This window comes from Leptidea sinapis, chromosome 44 (genome assembly GCF_905404315.1).
Source record: "Leptidea sinapis chromosome 44, ilLepSina1.1, whole genome shotgun sequence".
In the NCBI taxonomy this organism is placed as follows: Eukaryota; Metazoa; Arthropoda; class Insecta; order Lepidoptera; family Pieridae; genus Leptidea; species Leptidea sinapis.
Window position 1 is genome coordinate 8,599,933 of NC_066308.1, and position 22,692 is coordinate 8,622,624.

The following is a 22,692-nucleotide window of genomic DNA, read 5'->3' on the forward strand; positions in this document are numbered from 1 at the left end:
GAGACGCAAGATGTTAATTCTTATTTGTAATAATTACTCCATTGTCCCAGTAATTTCACTAGCTACGGCGCCCTTCAGATCGAAACACAGTAATGTTTACACATTACTGTTTCACAGCAGAAATAGGCGCCGTTGCCCAGGTACCCATAATCTTGCCGGCAGCCTGTGCAAAGGAGTTGGTGAATAATGATACTAATAATGTATATACACAATATTGTAATGTTCATCCAAGAATTGTAACTGAGAATAAAAAATATTTCAAAATCAGCAAAAGATTTAATTATCAAATGATCTTACTTTACATTCATTCATTTCATTTACATTATCATATTATTATACTAGAAATTTAATTATTAACCTAACCTTTTCTCAAATAAAAAAAAAAATAAATATTAAATGGTTCTACTTTTTTATACTTATAATAAATACTACGGAAGCTCAAAGTCGTGAGTTTAATTCCGTATTAAGGAATAACTCATATTGGACTTTGTGCAAATAATTAAAAAGTTGAAGTGGCCAAGTGGTGAAGACGCCATATCACATACAGACCCGATAATCGGTGGGCACTAAAGATTTTGCAGAGGTGACCACGGGTAGGACTACGAAGTAAGGCACGAACTCCACAAGATGGACTGGTTACCGCGAAAGATTGGTGGGAGTGGAAGTGTGGAGGAGGCCTATATCCAGCAGTGGACATCTTTGCGCTGATGATGATGATGATATATGCAATTTTAAGGAACCGCTGATTGTGTCTGATTCCTCAGCGCGATGTCCTCATCAACGTGCACTGTGACGGAGGGTCGCAGGATCCGGTTGGCGAGGGCGTTGCGACCAGCAGCCAGACCCACGGTGACGAAATGAAGACATACTAGTAGCAGGGCAGTCACTGAGATAACTACCATCGTTGAGCCCGGCTGGGCCCAGTTCACCATGGGATACACGTACGGGTTGCCTTGTCTGTGAAAAAAAAAATACATATTCTTAGATCATTTATCCGGCAAGATAGTCTATGACAGCAATGAAAACGTCAATAAAAATTGAGGCTGACAGTTAGCATATATTTTGAGCAACGAACGCAAATTAACACAATGTGATTTATACATCTAGAAAGACTGTAACAGATATGAAAAAGTCGAAAAAAAGGTTGAGGTTGACAGTTAGCCTATTTTGAGCAACCCACGCACAAAGTGACATACAAATCAGGAGTGCAGGACGTATGTTGCCTACGTACACTAAAGTAATAAGCCTGGCCTGTTATCATCGGTTGTCTAGCAGCAAAAGCTACCTAGACGTATAAATTATCTACGTATACAGTTCTAATATTCGTTTGTCCAAAATTCGAACCTCCTAAAGTCTTTTATGAATCGTTTTGAAATTTTTACAAACAGTGTATTCATATATGGGCACGCTTTTATTTTTCTACTTTCACATATAGATGAGCTATAATGCGTGGCCGGGTGTAAGAAATTAATGAAACAGGAGGAAAAACGAGTTTACGTTTCATTGGACGCTAAGTTATCACCCCTTAACACCAGAGGATGCGTTATAGGCATATAAGTATTAGGAATATACAAGGTGCACTAGTAGGAGGCTCCTTTGCACAGGATACCAGCTAGATTATGGGTACCACAACGGCGCCAATTTCTGTCGAGAAGCAGTAATGTGTAAGCATTATTGTGTTTTTTCTGAAGGGCGCCAGTGAAATTACTGGGCAAATTAGACTTAAGATCTTATGTCTTAAGGTGACAAGCGCAATATAGCGCTTAAAATTTTTGGGTTTCTCAAGAATCCTGAGCGGCACTGCATTGTAATGGACAGGGCGTGTCAATTACCATCAGCTGAACGTCCTACGTATCGTTATATCGTCGTATCGTTCTGGAAACACTACGTAGGAAAGTTTGTTCCGCAGTAGGAACATTGTACGTTGGAGTAAGTTTCTTAAAATTCGCCCTGTGTATAAACGCTACCCATCTTGATGGTCAGAATTGTATCCAAGTTTGAGAGAAGTGGTGCGATGGGCGAATATTAGAAACAGAATTAATTAAGCCAAACAGCTTTTCGGGACCTTCCCGAAGGCGTCACTTTGCAAAGTGATAAATCAATATTTACATATCTTCTTGATTATTTCAGGAACTTTAAAATGATGCTTGTAATAAGGCTATTAATAAAATTAAAAGAGTAAGTCCCAATACTTATTCAATTAATTATACTAAGCGTATTTTCTATGTACTAGTATTTTTTTTCACTTTTATGGAACATGTAGTTCTCAAGCAAATTACAATATTCTTAAAAGTAAGCATCGTTTTCGATTAAAATATCTTCCAATCGTGTTTTTAGTTTAGGCAGCGGAAAGAAAAAGGTTTGAAAATACTTATATTTAAATATCTCTTTGATAGGATATCTCGTTTAGTTGGAAGATCTCGAGAAAATCACATAAAATTATGGGAGCCCAGCCTTCAATTTCAACACACGAGACTTAAAATCCTAGAAGTAGTCTAGATATCTATTATGTATGGACTGACTTACACAAGTTATCAGGTTTCTTATTTTATAGGTTAGTGCTGTTTCCGCATTACTAAAATTGGTTTAATTGAAGCTAGTACACGCAGGATTCTATTAAGCATACTTCAAGATGTTTTGTTAATTCGCTTTCTTCTCTACGTGATAATTTGTCAGTCGGTATAAATATTGCCGTCGGTTTAAAATAAGCCTCATTACAAATACGATTCTTAAAGTAAATTCTATCACGAACAACCAAATTGGAACAATTTCTGTGTGTTTCGGGATGTTTATGGTCAGTATTATCATAAGTTGGAGAGTGCCCGTGGCCGACAACATGCTCGAACAAGGAGCTACATGAGGCTACCGACCGAGCTGCGGTCAACCTCACGGTTGTGGCTTTTTGGGCTGCCCGTATTTGAGGTGCCCGACTTGATAAGAAGAAGAAGTTGGAGAGTGGTGTCGCAAAGACTTGTAAGTTGTGAGAAAACCTACACAGCTACGATGATAGTCCATATTATGTGTAAAATTAACCATCTGGCACTGGATTTGAACCTCGGGGTATTTGCAATAGAGTCGTGTTGCGGAAATTAGCACAAGAATATCTTTTTCATTACTCATACTCGGAAAGTAATGTTGTTTTGATCTGATTGGGTATTGGGTGGAAAATGCTGCTTCTCTCCATAGATAGAGAGGAAAAAACTCAAACAAATTACTTCCCACCTATGGGCCTGAATGAACTTTAAAAATAGAACTGCTGTGAAGAGTTTTATGTAAAAAAGAATGTGACTTTCTAAACAGCCAGTGTGAACTTAGCGCAAACTTCTTTGAGCGGAATAAACCGCAACAATTACGCGGTAAGTTCCATATTAAAAATTTAAAAAGTTGACATAAATTGGCGGGATACTAATCTGTGCTTAGATAAACAACTAGTTTTATTTTCCTCATATTCGAAATAAAAAGTAGAGTGTTTAACTCGGGTAAAAGTATCAATTCCTACTCGGACTATAGCCGACCTCGCTGTGCTCGGGCGTCTAAATACCTCGAGAATTGATTTTTTCGACCTTTAACAATCAACTATACCTTTTAACAAAGTTATGTAAATAAAGTAGTAAAAATAAAGGGACGAGTGTAGATAAGTCGTGCAATGGACAAACCTATCAATGATAACCTAAATGAATTATAATTATTACTTTCATTACTAACTTACTTAATAGCATTAGGTTTAAATACTGACTATGCCTTTGAACACTCGCCTTAAAAGAATTCAATATTTTGTCATTTCTTATTTCTGAGGGTAGGTTATAGTGTCGTCATTAGCAGACGTAAGTTAATTTGTTAATTAAGTTATAAGTAATGGCTGTTGAGTATTATGGGCTATTTTATCTTATCTTTTATTAAATGAAGTTCTTGATAATCGTGCCATAGAATTATTAGAAATTCCGGTGTTAAATGTAGGTACCTATTCATTGCAAGAACATAATATGAATGGAAGATTAAAATAGGCATTTAGTTTCTCAAAATAAATTCCTGTAGAATTCTATTTGATGTCACTTCATAAACTGCTTCGGAAAAAAATGGCGCTCTGAGAGAGAAGAATCGGCGCAAGAAAATTTCTCTTGCTCTTTTAAATAAAATATACAACAATGTACTGTCATTGTTATTGTTATAAAATAATCATGATCTGGTCCCAGGCTGTCCGATCACTTAGAATTTAGATATTTAGTTGTTAAATTTATTTATAGATAATGCCTGAACATTAACTTTATTATAAAGGTGTATGCATTTACTCTTAAAGCTATATTTTTGTAATAAATAAATACTTACGGATCCGTACCGCCAGCGAAATAGTAGATGATGCTAAAGACAACGTAGGTGCAGGCAAAGATAGCGGGATGAACGAGATGTACGAGGCGAGATGCGTGCGCAGAGCTAGCGAGCAGCAGAAACATTATGACGGAGTTGACGCCGTGGATGGACACGTCCAGCACAGGACCTATCTCCTCAGACACCCCGGCTGTTGAATTCAATGCATAATTAACAGAACGTAGGTCACATCTCAGTCAAATCTAATAGCTTAAACACATTATCGGATTTGGTACGGTCGCACCACCGGACGCGGTCCGTTAGCGGACCATATTCAACGGTATATCTCATTGCCCATCGCAAAAAATTATTATTATTACCGTCCGGACCGTACCGAGTATTTTTTTTGCGCCGAGGCAAAAGGAAAGGGCTACTTTATGGGATAACGACGGAAGTGAGGCGGTGAATCCTTATGCATACCAACGCAGCCTAAGTCTGCGTTGGTTTTGTCAAATGTGGGACTCTCATATAAAAACCTAAGTGCCTACCCATTAAACAAGACCTGAGGTTAGCTTTGGACAAGTGCCCTCTAAGCCTTCATCGAAGGCTACCTTCTCTTGGGAAGAAGGCGCAAGCGGCACTCCCTTGGGAGTGTCCGCTGGGATATAGCACAGAAGGAGCTATCTAACTGGGAATAGAGATCACAAACTGGAGGTGAGTCTAACTGCGTCTTATTATCTAGATTATCCCCGGATGCTAAGTGGCGATCCAGGTCCGACGAGATTTGGTTAGAGGGATCGGCCAGGGCGTTTCTGGGCCTCCTTACTTGCTACGACGCCGGACCAATATACATATATATAAGGCGCTCATCGAACCGTCCGATGGCCCATCCAAAAATTATATCACACGTTAAGGGTGGGAGTGGAGTTGACGAAGTGTGACAAGGGGCGGGGCGAGACTAGAGAACTAAATTTAAACTACATACCTACTAAGCAATAACATAAAAATAGTTTCAACTGCTTGAATATAAGGTTTAATTTGTTCTGTTGGCAAATTTTGAATCTATTTTTAAACTCAAGTTATACTCAAATTAAAGTAAGTTATATGAAGCATACATGTGTGTGCTAAGAAAACTGAATTGAAATTGATATAAATATAATTTTAGAACACTGCTGTTTTAGTTTCAGAAATTTGTTAAGTAATAATGGAAAATATGTGCACACAAGGTTTTTCATTACGTATGTAACCAGCTGTGACAGAGTCGGTTGAGGGGTCAAAAATAATGAAATACCTGTGACGTCATGAGGATGGCCCTTAAATAAGAAGGTACTAGAAGTAATATAACCGCCAAAGATACTACTAGCGAGATAGTAGTGATTTAGTATTAATCGGAACGGTGAACGAATCGAATCAACGCGTAAATTAACGGTATTTAAGTAGAAACTCTTTCTCTGGAAACTATTTCACAACTTGTTACTATACCAACCAAGATATTAACATTTCATACTTTTATAATTTAGTAGCTGACCCGGCAAACGTTGTTTTGCCATATATAAATTGTATTGATCTTTTGCTTTCTAGTTCATAAGAGATGGCGCTAGTTGTATTCATTAGTAACAATCACACTTTTTTTATATTTTGTATAATTCACACTTTCGTTTTATAAATTATAGCCTGTTTGTTATTCTGGTGTGTAAGATATATTATTGTAAAGTTTCATCAAAATCTATTCAGTAGATTTTGCGTTAAAGAAGTTCAAACATACATCCAGAGATACAAACTTTTACATTTGTAATATTAGTAGGATTCCTATTACCGTCATTTTGCTCACTATTGCTGCACAAGTCCTCAATAGCAGTCAATATCCAACAAGGAATTAGCACTTATAGTATACATATTATTTTCTTTATTGTGAGTTCTGAGGTAGTTAGTAGGTGAGAATGTCATCCCTTATATCCCAGTGGTTAGTGACCCTGAGCTATAAGGTCCTGAGTTCGAATCCGGTAGGTGCAAACATTTATGTGACGAAAATGCATGTTTGTTTCCGAGTCATGGGTGTTTATAAGTATTCATATATCCTTAACTTTAATGCAATGTACTAATAATGTATTAAATATATCGTTGTCTTGTACCCATAGTACAAGCTATACCTAGTTTGGGGCAAGATAATTTGTGTAAGAATGTCTCAATATACCTATAGCTCCGTATTCCAGAAGGTTCTCAATATGTGTGTGAATCAAGTGTATTGTTGTCTCTGTCTTCATATCTGTGCGTAATAGAGACAACAATACACTCAATCGTTTAACTTGAATTACTAAAAGCTACACAAAGTTACCTGAATAAAGTAGAGTCCAATAGAAGACTGTTATCAGGAATGCTACAGGTACGGATGCATTGTACAGAACCCAGTAAGTTTTCACATACCAGGGCAGAGAAAACTCAGTGCCTGTTGAAAATAAGAGCAAAATATTGCAATCGATTATTTGCAGTAACAATTTACACTTTTATCTTATATCTTAAAGATATACCCCCTTATTCATAATGGTCCGCTAACTTTAAAGAGCCGCTAAGGAGTGTTTTTTCTCATTCTGACTTAGGTCAATAGAAGAAAACAGAGTGAGTATTAGCAATGCTTTAAGTTAGCAGACTATTATGAATAAGGGGGATAAGATATAGGAGCAATTCTTGTTTGTGTATAAACTCAAACTCTGAAACGGCTTCAACGATTTTCATAAAATTTAGTATACAGGGGATTTCGGGGGCGATAAATCGATCTAGCTAGGTTTCAATTAAAAAAATGTAGATTTATCCGTGTTTTAATGAGAAACAGTTACGATAACATTAGAATACAAAGGTAAATTTCGCCACTATATACAAAACTATATAGCGAATCCAGATGTCCTATTGGTTTTTTGTTGTTCAAGTTTTGTACATTCTTAAAAATCAGAGAAAGGCTCGGCGTCTAGATATTATTTTTTTAAATGAAGAAAGTGATGAGACGATCACCTAATGGTAAGTGTTACGCCCTGATCATTATACAATGCACGTTTATTGATTAAACCCAAAGTTCTTAGCGTCATCACTATAATTCCGCTCGTCACTTTGACACATAACATGTTAAGTCTCATTATCTCAGTAATTTAACTAACAGCAGCGACCTTTAAACCAAAACAAATGATGGTAGCACACTACGGTAAGATAGAGCCTACACTACGGTACGGTAGGACACTACACGAGCGACGGAGGGGAAAGAACACTTACTCAACCACTGGTAGTGTAAAGGGTTTTAAATAAGACAAAAGAGTAATTAATTATTAATCTAGGTTTAATAAATAAAGATAATAAAAAAAGAAATTAACACAATATAATTTATGTAACGAAATGAATCATAAAACTATATAAACTATAAAAAATTTACGCCTCAGGCCGGAAACTACTTGGCGGACTGACTAGGATTGTAAATGTAACAACCAATGCTACAATATTTGTCTTGATCATGTGGCTAAGCTGCAAGTGTATTCAAAATAAACATGTCGCAGAGATATGATGAAAACAGTGATTTGATCATATCTCGGAGGATGTTAAAATAACAACACGGTTTTATCATTTCTCGAAACAAATCTAGTGATTTGACCAAATGCCAGAGTTAGTTCCGTGAAATTACACAAAGTATTTTTTTTGGTCTTTAAAAAGTTTATTTGGTAAGACTTAGACATAATTAGGTAAGAATTTAGTATGGTGTCGCGGGTGAGAGGGGAAGGGGGAGACAGATGACCTCTGTCCCCAGGCTCACTCCTCCACTCCCATGAAAAGGTAACGCACCATTCTCTTGAAATTAATGTAACCTAACCTCAAAACAGATAATAGTTTCTCTAAAGGCTAATTGGAAGAAGGCTCATATTAGTAATAAAAAAAACCACGAAGAGGTTGCACCCTTCCACCTAACCTGTCCGGGTCGAGGTATCACTCAAGTATGAAGCTCGCTTTTACATCCTAAGTTCTTCAAGTCGCGTCACTCATTGTTATTTCACGAATTTGTTTAGAGAAATTATAAAATCGTGTTGTTCTTTAAACATACTCTGTGATTTGATCAAATCACTTAGGGAATTTACCCAAATCTCTGTTATTATCATTTCCCTGCGACATACATATTAAATTTAATAATTATTCGGTTTAAGTTTTAGATAAATGCTAATTCTATTAAATTCTTTAAAAAAAGAAAAAACTTCAAATTTTTTTATAAGATATTTCAAATTATATATAAAGATTCTATCCGGTTCAAATTTTTCTTTAAGTCCTTCTTTTTGTACTGTATTTTTTGCGTCGCAATATTTTCATTGCGTTATATTGTAATTGACTCTATAAGAAACCAATTTTTGTGGATATTGAAGTATGACCGCGCCTTATGGTGGTATTGTAGGTCCTATAGACGTATGGTCTCGACCTATATGGTATGGTTTGGACGTATTGTTATGGTATACATACCATACAACCACTTTTTATATTATTTCTTAGCATATTTGTATTGTTCATCTGGCGTCTCGTTGTAAAAGCATTTACATCGCTGAACAAAGATCAAAGTAACTCTATTTTATCCAGTAGTATCGAGGCATAACAAGCTTAAGTTTGTTCCCGGTATTGAAATGACTATTGTCACAGTTTCTAGAAAATTTACAGAGATTCATTACATTATCAAGAATATATTAAGGGGAAACAGTTAAACTGTTGTATTGTAAAAAAATGCTCTATATTTTTCTTTGGGAGTTACGGTTGTAAATATCGCGATTAGCTCTCTTCCGCAGCACAAAGATGGTATTAATATTGACTTCAAATTCTCATCAAAATATACCATAGATTCTAAATAAGATATAACCTTACTTTAAAAGAGTTCGGTGCATGGCATAAACAAGGTAACTGACTAAATTATAACTTTACTATTATTTAAACTTTTTCTAAATAAAAAAGAAAAACTTACTTATTGGTCCGTAGAAATAGCACCTCATTGAGACGGCAACCGCGAATCCAGTACAAAAGAGCATTATTGTCAAACCCCAATGTGTGAGGTAAATAAACCAAAACCCAATAGGTATAGGGCTTAAGATATACATGATAAATGATGTTAAAACGATTCCCAGTGACGCCAGAAACAGCAGAGCTCTCCAAACCAGGAGTGGAGTTGAAGATCTTGTTGACTGCCAAGCACTGAGATAAAACTCCGATGGTCTTTCATGTTCCAGGCCAACCATATGCAGCTGACATTCATTTTTAAAGTAGTCCTTTATATTTTGAAGTGCACTCATTGTTAAATTCAAGAGAAACTGAGCGCCATAACCTAAATAAAAATATAATCTATCGTCACCGATATCGTATCGCGTTATCTATCGAGTTTTCGGTATTCAACCAAAATGTTAATCCGTTTTACCGTCGTGTAGTAACGCTTTCGAAGAATTTTGCCAATTGACTCATTCATTACGTAAAGTAAAAGACATTGGATTATCACTATTATTTTATTATAAATGAATTATGTACGTAAATTTAGAAATTGCGTTTTAAATTATAAACTTAATAATAGGAACATTGTTTTCAGTAGACAGCAATCATTATAAAATATTCCGTTTGATTGGTGTGCATTTTAATGAGTGTGTATTCTAATAATATACATATTTGCTTAAATACTTAGTCTGGCCATAAATACTGTTACAATAAAAAATAAACAAAATATTACATTTGAATTTGGAATCTGTCATATGATTGTTCACTAAGTTTTCTCATTTTGGCGCCAATAAATTTTACAATATTTTGCTATATTAAAATGGAGTGGGGTAATAAAGAGACCCGAATCGCTGTGATTGCATTACAAAAGAAGTAATATATGTTATTTGCAATATAATTTTTTTTTCTTTGTTTCAGTATTTATAGCAAGACTAGGTATATCTACAGAATATAAGAAAAAAACTTATTTTTTCTTTACATTTCTATTTTTTATAGACAGTGCGAAAAAAAATTGCCAAAAACCCCTTCCTAACTCTTACAGTTACTGCCATACTAATCATTCAATCTAGGTAAAATTGTACGAAAATTTATTATTTGTGCACCACCTATTATTTAACATGAGATAGTTTTGTAAAGAAAGTTGTATTATGTTTGTAATAAATTAACAATTCTTCTAATTCTGAATTAAAACTATGGCGATCTTGTGCGAGAGAGGTAACCTAACTCCGCTTGTACCACACCAACAATACCCTTTAAGCAAATAAACGGTAATTTACTCATGTAACGGCAAATTTTGAGAAGTAATTTAGAAGCTATGAGGAAACAGATAAACATATATACTAATATACCCACATATAAAATACGTGTCAAAATCTATCTACCCTCCTTTTTGCTTGCCTGTAGTTGGGTTATAATTATTAATGGTAATAAAATAAATAACAGAATTACTAGGCTAAGAACAGCTAAATATATTATTATTCACGCATTTTTTTATTTCTTTTCATAATCATCAGGGTTTTATCTGTACTTCTGTCTGTCATCATATCGAAAAAATAACGGACAGACTTCAAACTTAACATTCAAAAACAAAACGTAATAATACCTTTAACCGTCGAACCCTCTAAAAGTAAAATATCCGTTTACCACTAGGGGGCTGAGATTTGAATATTAACGAAATACATTTAAAGTTAGAACTCAAAGATATGGAAAGGAAATAGGAATGCCAAATATTATAAACTAGCTGTACTATTATAAACTACTGCGCGCGTTGCTATGTCACTAACTAAAATAAATTTGAAGGAAAGACTATTGACAAATATATTTTTAATAATTTTATTGATTTTGTTCATTTAAAAAAAATACTCAGAAACCTTCGTGGGCTTATGCACAACACTGCTGAAGATCAAATGCATAGTATATAGGACATACAGACAAACATTCATTTATATATATATATAGATAGACATTTATCATATACTATGTGTTAAATAACTGAAGTAGGTACAAAAGCCCGCTGTTTAGCCTCATCCTTTATGACATATGAGTCTTGATTGCTGCCCATAAATAAATATCTTATCGTTTAAGTGTGATATAAATAAGTATTTAAAAAAACATTAAGTTCAGCCCTCAGGCTTTTAATTAAAATTCTACAAACACTAGAATTAGAATTAGAATTCATTTTTCAATGTTGATATCCATCGATAGATAAATAAATAACACATAAGAATGTTCATATCAATCATCAAAGATATTGTAACTAGCTAACCCGACAGACGTTGTTCTGTACCTAAGTAGTTAAAAATACTGTTTTTCATTAATTTGTCAATAATATTTCGTAAAATTATTGTTGTAATGAAAGTGTTTCACAGCAGAACTGTCAAACCGTGCGTCCATAAATTCTCTCATAGAAAATTAATACAAAAAAAATATTGGAAATAAAAATAATTAAGGGTCCCAAATCGAAATAAAAACTATCTTATCTCTTAAGTTGGACTAAAATGCACTCCATGATGTAAATTAATCCCCATATAAATCCGTTCATTAGTTTAGGACTTCACTGGAAACGAACATCAGGACACTGGATTTATTTATATTAAGTTAATGGAGATATTATGTATAATTAAATTATTTTATACGATTAGCAAAAAAATATTTTTTCATTTCACAACTTATGTATAAGATATTTTAATTAATTTATTTTATTCCCGTCCATTAGTTGGGGTTCAGTAGACATGTTATGAGTTACAAGGGTTTATGGTAGCTGAAGTATGAAACAAATGGTCTAGTTGACCAGCTAACTTCATGATGTTGGATTTGCGTGACGGTGTGCGCGCGTATCGTAAAAATTCACTCTGATAATTTTTCTCAAACGCGCCAAAAGAATAATAATAATACAGGGGACGAGTCCGGCACGACACCACACCTTCAAAAAAAGCGCGTACACCTTCCTTAAAGGCCGGCAACGCTCCTGTGATTCCTATGGTGTTGCAAGAGAATGTGGGCGGCGGTGATCACTTAACACCAGGTGAGCCGTACGCTCGTTTGTCCTCCTATTTCATAAAAAAAATACAGGCTTGCAACAAGTTAAATAAGAATATTTATTTTTATAAGATCGTAGTGATTTGGAAGAACTGATTGATATTTTGACTATTCCGTATTCAGTGCCGTGAAAGAAATACTACCTAAGTAATTGTCGAATTCTTCGCTTTGCAGAGAGCTGTCGTTTCGAATAAATTTAACGTTCATTAAGTTTCACATTTCATTAATTTCATTTTATTAATTTCAATGTAAAATAACATAAACCGTATGTTACAAAATTTGAAAGTGTCAAGATGCCACGCACACAAGCATCTAATAGTTGCCGTAATAATAAAGCTATTGTTCTTAGGTAGTGCGGTATCTAGTTGGAGCGCAGCGGTGACCAATCCTAACTCTCAGGTAATATACTATTCTAATGCAATAACTAAAACGTGTAGCGGAAAAACTGAAAACCGTACGTCTCAGGTTCTGAGTTTCCCTTACTTAAATGGTTTCATTAAAATACAATATACTCTGGCAGTGGTACAATTGTTGTAGTTAGATACTATAAAATACAATAAAAATTATTATCATGTGAATTGCTTTCTATGGAAATCCATTTGATATTTCCAATGATTGGTCTTTTCTGTACAATTTTCCGAGAGAGTTTCTGGCCAGCATCAAAGCTGAAACTAATGCGTGTATCAGAATAATCAATATGGAACACACTGCTATGGTGATGGTGGCCGCTCCAGGCTCACTCCAGTCTAGGACAGGATAAACATATAGATTGCCATATCTGTGGACAAAAACAATTTTAATTAAAAAACAGTGACACCTAGTATTTGCTTTAAAAGGTGAGTGTTATATATTTGAATAAAATACTTCTCTATACGTCTAAGTATAATATAAATTTGTAATTAATTGCAAAGGACTCTAAATGGGGCACCGAGGAAGCAACACTGAAAATAATGTCTATTTCTACAATTGTCAACTAAATAGACTAGCCGACTTACGGCTTCTACTGTCAGTAATTAGCTGTCAATAAACTGAAGCTGTCCCAATATACCCGATAAATCATTCTTAACGCCTTATATTGGGAGGCGTGAATTGCAATCTCCATACAAACTTCTATCGCTGGTAAGCTATACGTCATCCCATTGACAGACAGCGGGTACGGATAAGGTGAGTTACCGTCGATAAGTTTATTGGGACAGAAAAGTCAACGATAGTTACGATTTTTATCTCAAATAAGAGATAGACTGAATATGGGGAAAGGCCGTTAATCAATATGATGTATGCTTATAAAAATAAAGAATAAAAAAAAACTAAACAGACTGACAGTCAGCAGGCGCAACAGCTAGATAAACTGTTTCTGGACCGCACTAAATGGACAAGGATCTCACGGAATTATTTTGCTTTATACAATACTTACGGATCAGTGCCTCCGACAATGTAATAAATTATACTGAAGACCATGTATAATACTCCAAAGAAGAAGGGGAAGTAGAAGTGAAGAATATGGGAAGGGTGACGTGAAGTGAGCAGTAGTATCACCATCACAACGCTGTTGATCGCGTGAATGAATATATCCAACACTGGATCCAACGCCAAATCCAGTTCGGCTGAAAAAATAATAAAATATGTATAATTATAAGACTACAAACGGCCGATTTCCTACACATGGCAATTTCATCTTTGAATTCACGTGCTTTAATGTTTTGTGCGGTACTCTAATACATTTTGTAAAAGAAAAGCATAAGTTAATCCTTATAACATGAGCTGTTCGCCGTCAATACCTGTCCAGCCATTTCACCGGGTTTAGTACAAGTAGCAGATTTTGATAAGATGCGTTTGTTTTTTGCGTCCAACTTGGGGCAGGGTTTTTTCCTTTTCGTTGATTGCCGTGCCTATGCCGTTGAAGGTGCTGATGTGTTTTTTGGCATAATAATAATAATAAGCCTTTAATGATTCCAACAATCTTCGAATACATAAAAACATTATTATATTAAGACTACGCGTACAATATAAAAGTTATGTTATTGGAACCCCACTCTGGGTATAGGCCTCCTCCAGCTTACTCCATGTATAACTCTTCTGTGCTTTTCCTCTCCATTCTTTTCCTGGCATTTTTATTATTTCATCTACCAATCTGTTTCTTGGTTGGCTTCTTTTTATTTTGCCAGATGGTCCTCCCAAAATTTTCATTTCAACTGTCCATCTTTTGTCCATGAATCTCGCCACATGGCCTGCCCAGCGCCACTTTTGTATTACGCTGTAAGAGACTCAAGAGTATCTATTAGTTTTGTCCTTTTCCTAATGCTGTCACTTTTAAGCTTTTGAATTTTTCTTATGTTCAAAAGACTCCTTTCCATCGGTTTCTGGCAGGTCGCCAGATTTGTTTCTATTTTTGTATTGTTTGTCCACGTTCAAACTCTCACATTTGGCTGTCAACAGACAAATGTGAGAGTCAGTAGAATTGTTATAGCAGGTGTCCATAACAATATTTTTCAGATGCAGAGGGAATGACTCTTTTAAAATTTCTCTTAAGCTCCAGTATTTTGTTTTTTGACATGGATACTTAAAAAAAAGGCCTGTGCACCTTTGGAAAACGCTCCTGTTATGCCTCCGGTATTGCAGGAGAAAGTAGGCGGCGGCGATCACGTTACAGAGTTACTGACATCTACTCTCGTTTTATTTTTCCATAAAAAATGTGAATGTAAACTTTGAAACGCCTGAACAATATCGATAGCAAATTGTACTGTTATTTTTTTTAATCAAGTATACTTTGAGTTTCGCGTTCTTTTAGTGCTCTAAATTCTGAATTACCAACTGTTATTTAGGTGATCCATCCCAGAGAGGGCTGCCGTTCTATAGGTACCGAAATTGAGTTTGATACATTACAATAATTAAAAGCTGTTGCGGTGTGTAATTTACTATGGTAGTAAATGAAATTTTGCTTAAATTATAATTATTGAAAGTTACTTGATCAACCTGCTTTGTTTATCGCTGGAGTATTTTTTTTTGATAGCCATCAACATACGAGTGAATAGACTGTTGTAAGGACATTGCACATTCTGTTTTTTTTCATAATGTTGCTGAGCTCGTTTCTATATTGAAAAGTATATCAAGTTTGATTTGTATCCCTATGGATGTGAAAACCATTTAACTCATGTACTTTTTACAAAACCCTTCATCAAATTTTTTCAGCGGTAAGCTAAGTAGACAACTAATTTGTAATTGCTAACATTTAGTTGATAATTATTTTATATTTGCATTTTATTGATTTCTATACTACTTTGTTTAAAATAAGATCTTTGTTGTAATAACTGTAATTGAAAATAATTCTTCGTTTCTTTTTAAATATTATGTAATTTAATTTTAAGCGGCTTCACACACAGATAAGCTTCCTTCAGCCTTACAAATAAAATTGGCATAAAGTTGTAACGAACCGTAAAGCAAGAATATGTAAAATGTTTACAAATAGACATTTTGCTTACGAATGGATTGTTCGGACGTATAACGTTTCTCGCGTTTATTTGCAAGGCAGCTTGTCATTCGGAAAACTTCAGAATTATAAGATGATGTAAACATTTTGCATTTTCTTTGTTTATCATCAGTTATAACTTTATACCAAATTTATTTGTAAGGCCGCTAAAGTTTAAGTGTGTGTTATTATATTGTTAGCTTACACCTACATTGTATTTTAAATAAATATTATAAAAAAAAAGTTGTTGACGAATTCTGGAACTTTTAGGAATGATTTAATATTCCGAAATCTACGGGCGCCTGCAAATAAAACAAGAGACAAGGTATGACTTAATTGGCATCTTTTAACGCGCTCTTAGACAAGAATGCTCAACGGGACTCATTCAATGAAGGGTGGACTTCCCTAGTTTATGAAATACTAAAGTATGCGGAGAGCATTGAAATTGTATTATTAATTCAATCATTCTTAAACATTCCTTTCTTGTTTCTATATTTTCCTTTTTGCGTTTCGTCTAATTAGTGTAAGTGGCACTGCCATGCTAATTGGACAATAAATTAATAAATAAATGACACTCCATTCGAAAACTATTTCTATTTAATATTTTGAGTAACAGTCCAGAAAACCTTTAATAGTGTTTATCGCTAATTTAAGCCATTGTATCTGTAGCACAATGGCGATATCTCGATATTATGTATTATTCAATATCTATCCGTAATATAAGATAACGCTGAATGTGACTAAGCATACATATTAAGTAACTATTTGATTTAAGTTCCAATTACGCTGATAAGAGAATATTGAACTGTCTTAATACGCGTATTCATTATAATAATGCGTTCAGAATGTTATTGGGGCTGCCACGATACTGCAGCGCGTCGGGGATGTTTGCTGAGGCGCGCGTATATTGTTTTTACGCGTAAGACTATGCGTTAGCGGCGTACATTCCAGTTGCGTAGGGTCCGGGCTAGCCCCAATGTTATTCTGAGGGCATTTTCGCACAGGTTCGATTGTCAAGTCGAAGTCGGTCCTGTCCTAGGTTAGGAATGTTTAGATTTTAAGATATCTTGTACTAACAGCATGTTTTAACGCCTGTGAAACGCTCACGTCTCACGTCAAAATAAAAATATTGCAATTAAATTCTTTGTATAATTTTTACTAAAGTGGACACGTGAAAAGATGATCTTGATTGATTTCTTTTAAAAATATATATATTTTTTTAGAAAATTTATTGAATTAGGCGTTACTTTGCTGAAATCCATAATTATACAAATGATTTAAGTTTTCTTTAGTGTTAATTCCGCCAATATTTGCTTTTAAAACAATTCAACACATGTTTCGCCTCTACACGAGGCATCCTCACGACGTGTTGTCACGCCAAAATCTGGCATGAGACTGATTTGATTAACACTAAAGAAATCTTTAATCATTTGTATATTTTTTTAATTAAATAAAATTTTACTTTGTGACTAACACATAAGATCCTTTGTTGGTCGAAATAAAGAATTCATTATTATTATTAACAATTTGTAGTACTTGATCATAGCTGTCTAACTATGTGGAGTGTCTTTGTTTATTTTATGCACATCGGGTTCAGCATAAAATTTTGTACTTGTACTATTTTGTGCTAGAAACTAGCTATTACAAATTATATAAATAAAAATGAACTGAAAAAAATGTGTTCTGTAAATGAAAATTTTACTTACGACTTTAAAAGCAATAAACATATTGAGAAGAGGTAAGTTGATAATTGTGTTACAGTTATTATACTTTTTTTACTTTTTAGGGTTTCATAGCCAAATGGCAAAAACCAGAACTTTTATGGATTCGTCATGTCTGTCTGTCTGTCCGTCCGCGACTGTTGTTGCGTAGTCTTTGCGGCCTCCACTGCCCACGTCCTATGTCGCTGTAAAAGCCTTCAGGGCTGACAGCATAGAGGATGTTTTTAGTCGGTAGGGGGTGTCCGCGTAAGCGAGTCCGGCATATTGAGTCCCGTTTCGGGGTCTTCAATTCGTAAATATATTTTCCTCCTCTAAAAAAAAGCGTCGACACATTTTCGTTACTCTGCCCGGTTACTGTGTGAGTATAAGACATTGTGTTATTATTCGTAATTTATTCTTAGAAGCTTAGAATTTGTTCCTTTTAAAGTTTTGTAACAGTTTTCTTTTTCATTTTACAGTAATTATTTAGATGTTAACTTATTTGTGAATTATTAGTAGGTGGTATTAGAATTTGTTATAAAAAATCTATAAATCTAGAATAGATATTCAGCAATGTTTAGTTTATTCCATTAAAAATGGCCAGTCCAAAATTGAAGGAGTGTGGACTTTTTAGTTTTTTTTTTCGAATTCATATGTACGATTTTTTGAATAAGCACTTCATAAGATCGTGTTACAAGAGAGTATGGGCTGAGGTGATCACTTACCATCAGGTGAATTGTGCTCGTTTGTCCCTCTTTGACCCCCTGAACAAAATATGGAAAAAGTGGGGAATCAGTACTAATACGAAGACTCGGTTAGTACATGGCTTGATATTCTCCATTTTTCTGTATGGCATGGAGTCGTGGACGAAACGGGTTCGAGAGAGGCAGAGGAGTGATGCGTTGGAGATGTGGTGAATGAGGCGTATGTTGACGATACCTTGGACGGCCAAGAGAACAAATGTGTCGATCCTCTCACAGCTCAAGATAAAAACCCGTCTGTCCACGATATGCCACCAACGAGTTCTTTCGTATTTTGGCCACATAATGCAAAGGGGTAACGAGAGCCTGGAGAAATTGATCGTAGTCGAGAACACAAATGGCAAGAGAGGCCGATGTCCAACCAGATGGACCGGCCACATATAAGACTCCAGGTCCCCGAGGTTTAAGGACAGAAGCCGATGGAAACAAATAGTTCACTCCAAGTGTGGACTCCACTCGTTGATGACCACGATCCTCAGTCATGAGGGCACGACTAGAGAGAGTCCTTTTCTATCATAAAATGAATACCTTTATTTGTTTTATTTAAAAAAGTAAAATATACATAAATACCTGCTTCATCATCATTATTTTTTATTATTGGATATAAGATGGCCCAGTAAAACAGAGTGATGAATAAGGCTATTGGGGTGGCTATATTGTACAATATCCAGTACGTCACAATATACCACGGTAATCCAAATGTCGCGTCTGGAAATATATTTATATATTATTAACAATTGGATAACCATAGAACTGTTTCTTTTTAAACAAATACATTGCTAGTGAAATTGTTATTCTAAAGGAGTCTGCCCATTATATCGAACCATACCATGACAGTCATAGAAACGTGTTAAAAAAAATATTTGTATTGGAAGCCACGAAACTTTGCCTACTACCGTTCGTTCACCAACCAGTCCTGATGCGTGCCATAATTTATTTTATGAAAATAAGGGACAAGACGAGCTGGACGTTCAGCTGTTGGTAATTAATACGCCCTGCCCATTTCAATGCAGTGCCACTCAGGATTCTTGAAAAACCCAAAAATTATGAGCGGCACTACAAGTGCGCTCGTCACCTTGAGACATAAGATGTTAAGTATCATTAGCCCAGTAATTTCACTAGCTACGGCGCCCTTCAGACTGAAATACAATAATGTTTCATGGTAGAAACAGGCGCCGTTGTGGTACCCATAATCTAGCCGGCATCCTGTGCAAAGGAGACCCAGGTGTCCCATTGGTCGATAATATATCGATGAGATGTTTTTGCAGGCACTGACACGCTCCGTGCATGAGGCGTAACGTTGCCAAACCAGTGCGCGTTGGCAGCAGAACGTTTAGTATACTGTCTACTACTTGTAACTTATGGTGACTGTTGAAGAGGGGATGTAAGCGCGTTTGGTTTATTTAGTTATTTGTTGTCGTAAACTTGGTAGCACTTCAAGACGTTCGCGCAACACAGGTAAGCTTGCGAGAATGAAACCGGTGCTACACGTTATTAAATGGTTTCCTATAGGTTTTGCAAACGGGATGCATACGTACGTCATACAGGTAACTTGCAGGCACAGTACGCCGACTATCTGTTGCAGTGGCCATAGTAGAGCGTATCGTGCTGCTTTCCGAACCCGATACCATCATAGCACTGTCATAGTATGGTACTGAATAGTGTACAGAATAAGCAATTTGTTATGTTTTTAAAGCGATAACGGTCACATTTGGGATTAATTACACAAAGTTGATAACCTGCTCAAACCCATTATTTGCATACTAGGAATTATCGTATTAGGAAATTGACTTGAGATGTCGCTCTTGCTAATCTAAACAATTTGTAATGTTTTTATAGTGATAATTAAAAAGTGAGGGTTATCACTTTTGGGCTTAATTACAGGAATAAAACTAAAAACAATGCGGGACTCGAACCCCCGACCCTTTGCGTTCCGTGCGAGCGCTCTTTCCAACTGAGCCAACTGTTCGAGTGACGTATCGTTCATAAAATTTTGTTTTCAGTTTTATTTGTGTTGTGTACAGACTCCTTAATTGATACTGTGAAAGGCTTGTTTTATAGGTGTAAGTCGTCAACTGGAGGTACTAGGTATATTCCAAAACTAAGCGTGAAAGAGGGAGGATTATCTCTAACGGAGATAGAAAAGGTAAGCGATTCTATTGTTACAGTAACCGATCTTAATTGACAGGTCGTAAACAGTCAGCCACGCTTGACCTTGGCATTAGCTCTCCAGTATTTTGAGTATAAAATTAATAGCTTGGTAGATATACGATGTGTTCCACAGTGCATTTGGTATAAATTCTGCTGTAATTCCATTGACGAGTTTCACGTTGCCATTTTAAGCCTTAATGAGTTCCATTAACTTATTCGATTCTACATTATAATCACAAACACACGGCGTGCATCCATAGTGTGTTGCTATTTTTTTAAATAACTTTTACGACTTTGTCTTTTATCCCTTTAGAGCCTAGTGTAATATTTATAATAATAATAATGCATTAAACAGCTGGGAATACCAACATTAACTACATTTTCGGAACATGAAGGTTAATAGAAAAAGGTCCTAAACTTTTCGTAGACTTTACCCGTTCTCGTTATCCAAAGAGAACTTGCAAAAACCGGTGGTACTTAACAGTTATGATTGCTTGAGCATATGGAGGGCAAGAAGCTTCATGGATCTTTCATATGGTTCTCTATTGGCCTGATCTTGAGTTATTTGCGTCTGTGGCCTGTATATGTGTGTTTGGAAGGAGGTTCTATGCAACCTGATAAACTCCAATTACCAATATGAAGAAATACCTTTAATTCTTCAAAACAACATAATTGCAACCATTCCATTACAATACAACACATCACACTCAATAAATATTTTTTTTTATAGATTTGATGCAATTGTTTATGTAATTAATTAAGAACAAGATGGATCTGGTCAAGATCGCCGGAGCACGATGGATGAGGGCAGCGAAAGAGCAATCGTCGTGGCGATCTTTGGTGGTGGCCTTTGTCTAACAGTGAATGTCTTCGGGCTATTTCAGCCGATGATAATGATAAATATAAAGAATGCCCATTGGAATGCATACTTGCCAAATATGTGTTGCTACAAGAACTTCAGAAAACGCGCTACCAACTTGAAAAACATTCATATTTTGAACAGATATCCTTTCTTACATGTAACAAGGTTGGTAAAACATGGATATACAAAAAAAAACTTACTTTATACTTGTCTACATCAATAGAGAATTTGTGCTGAAATAAAATTAAAATCTTCTAAACTTCATAGTTTACCTTACATTTGACTTCTGCAGAAATCGTGATTACTAATATATAAAAATTAGTAACCTAACCTAACTTTAACAACAATAATACCAGGATAACATAAACACGTGTACATACCAATCGGCCCTCCAAAATATGCTCTTAAAGACACTGCAAATCCGAATCCACAAGCAATCATCATTAAAAGTATCCCCCAATGTGTTAAATATACAAGCCAATAATCCCCCACATCAGCTTGTATTTGAATCACCAGGGAAGCAATCACTATTGCCAGTGATCCAAAAAATAATATCGCACGAATCAACAGTAGTGGTATACAAGAGCGATTTTTCTGGAAACAACCTAAGTAAAAGTCCGAACAATCGCCACATTCTAACTTAAACTTCTGTATCTGAAATTGGTCCTTGAAGTATTTCGCACCACCCATTTCCAGTCTTGAGCCTGAGCAACTATTCACAAAACTGCACGAATCGTTATCGAGTATGAAATAAGAGACCTTTATCTCTGATTATGTATCTGATAACAATTATTCCAACTTATCACTATTGTGTCGTTTATTTTCTAAATGTTTTAATCCATGGGTGAGTCACTCTTTGATAAGAATTTGTATTAGAGAATCAGCAGGCAAACTACCGAAGTTTAATTAAATATTTTCTCGAAAATTCGATCATTGCAAACGTACGTACCATGAAATATGTATGTATAGGCGACAGTCATCCCGCAAGGAATTACTCTCGTTTTTCCTCCGTATCCATAAAGTCAGTCATAGTTTTTCCATTTGGAATACCAGTGGGTGGCTCCTTTGCACCTGTGCAGTATCCTGATACCAGCTAGATTATGGGTACGGCTCCTTTTTCTGCCGTGAAGCAGTAATGTGTTAGCATTATTGTGTTTCGGTCAGAAGGCACCATAGCTTGTGAAATTACTGGGTAAACGAGACTTAACATCACATGTCTCAAGGAGACGAGCGCAATTGTAGTGCCATGCAAAATTTTTGGATTTTTCAAGAATCCTGAGCGGCACTGCATTGTAATGGGTAGGGCGTATCAATAACCATCAGCTGAACATCCAGCTCGTCTTGTCCTTCACCCTCGAAAACCTCGGACACGATATCCATATTGCTAAAATCATAATTTTGTGCGGCGGCTATCTT

The 22,692-nt window shown here is 35.5% G+C and overlaps 2 protein-coding genes across 2 annotated transcripts; both read right to left on the minus strand.

Annotated features, from left to right (window-relative positions):
- Positions 1 to 263: 263 nt before the first annotated feature.
- On the minus strand, positions 264 to 9,600 carry LOC126977343 (protein rolling stone-like). Its single transcript, XM_050826112.1, has 4 exons — positions 9,281 to 9,600; positions 6,641 to 6,751; positions 4,327 to 4,516; positions 264 to 957 (listed from the first exon to the last, which is right to left on the minus strand). The coding sequence occupies exons 1-4, from the start codon at positions 9,549 to 9,551 to the stop codon at positions 732 to 734; spliced, it is 798 nt and encodes a 265-aa protein (XP_050682069.1). The 5' UTR covers positions 9,552 to 9,600; the 3' UTR covers positions 264 to 731.
- A 198-nt stretch (positions 9,601 to 9,798) lies between these two features.
- On the minus strand, positions 9,799 to 22,087 carry LOC126977163 (protein rolling stone-like). Its single transcript, XM_050825853.1, has 4 exons — positions 21,657 to 22,087; positions 18,834 to 18,971; positions 13,751 to 13,940; positions 9,799 to 13,114 (listed from the first exon to the last, which is right to left on the minus strand). The coding sequence occupies exons 1-4, from the start codon at positions 21,964 to 21,966 to the stop codon at positions 12,922 to 12,924; spliced, it is 831 nt and encodes a 276-aa protein (XP_050681810.1). The 5' UTR covers positions 21,967 to 22,087; the 3' UTR covers positions 9,799 to 12,921.
- Between the last annotated feature and the right edge of the window lie 605 nt (positions 22,088 to 22,692).

What these genes read in the sequence shown, in the direction of transcription:
- LOC126977343 (XM_050826112.1), bottom strand. Translation starts at nt 9,551, where the DNA reads ATGGTTGGCCTGGAACATGAAAGACCATCGGAGTTTTATCTCAGTGCT. An exon ending in CTATTTCTACGGACCAATAA is followed by an intron (nt 6,752 to 9,280) that starts GTAAGTTTTTCT and finishes TATTTTCAACAG; the next exon opens with GCACTGAGTTTTCTCTGCCC. An exon ending in TTGGACTCTACTTTATTCAG is followed by an intron (nt 4,517 to 6,640) that starts GTAACTTTGTGT and finishes TGAATTCAACAG; the next exon opens with CCGGGGTGTCTGAGGAGATA.
- LOC126977163 (XM_050825853.1), bottom strand. Translation starts at nt 21,966, where the DNA reads ATGGGTGGTGCGAAATACTTCAAGGACCAATTTCAGATACAGAAGTTT. An exon ending in ATATTTTGGAGGGCCGATTG is followed by an intron (nt 18,972 to 21,656) that starts GTATGTACACGT and finishes ATATATTTCCAG; the next exon opens with ACGCGACATTTGGATTACCG. An exon ending in AAATAATGATGATGAAGCAG is followed by an intron (nt 13,941 to 18,833) that starts GTATTTATGTAT and finishes TTATTTTTTCAG; the next exon opens with CCGAACTGGATTTGGCGTTG.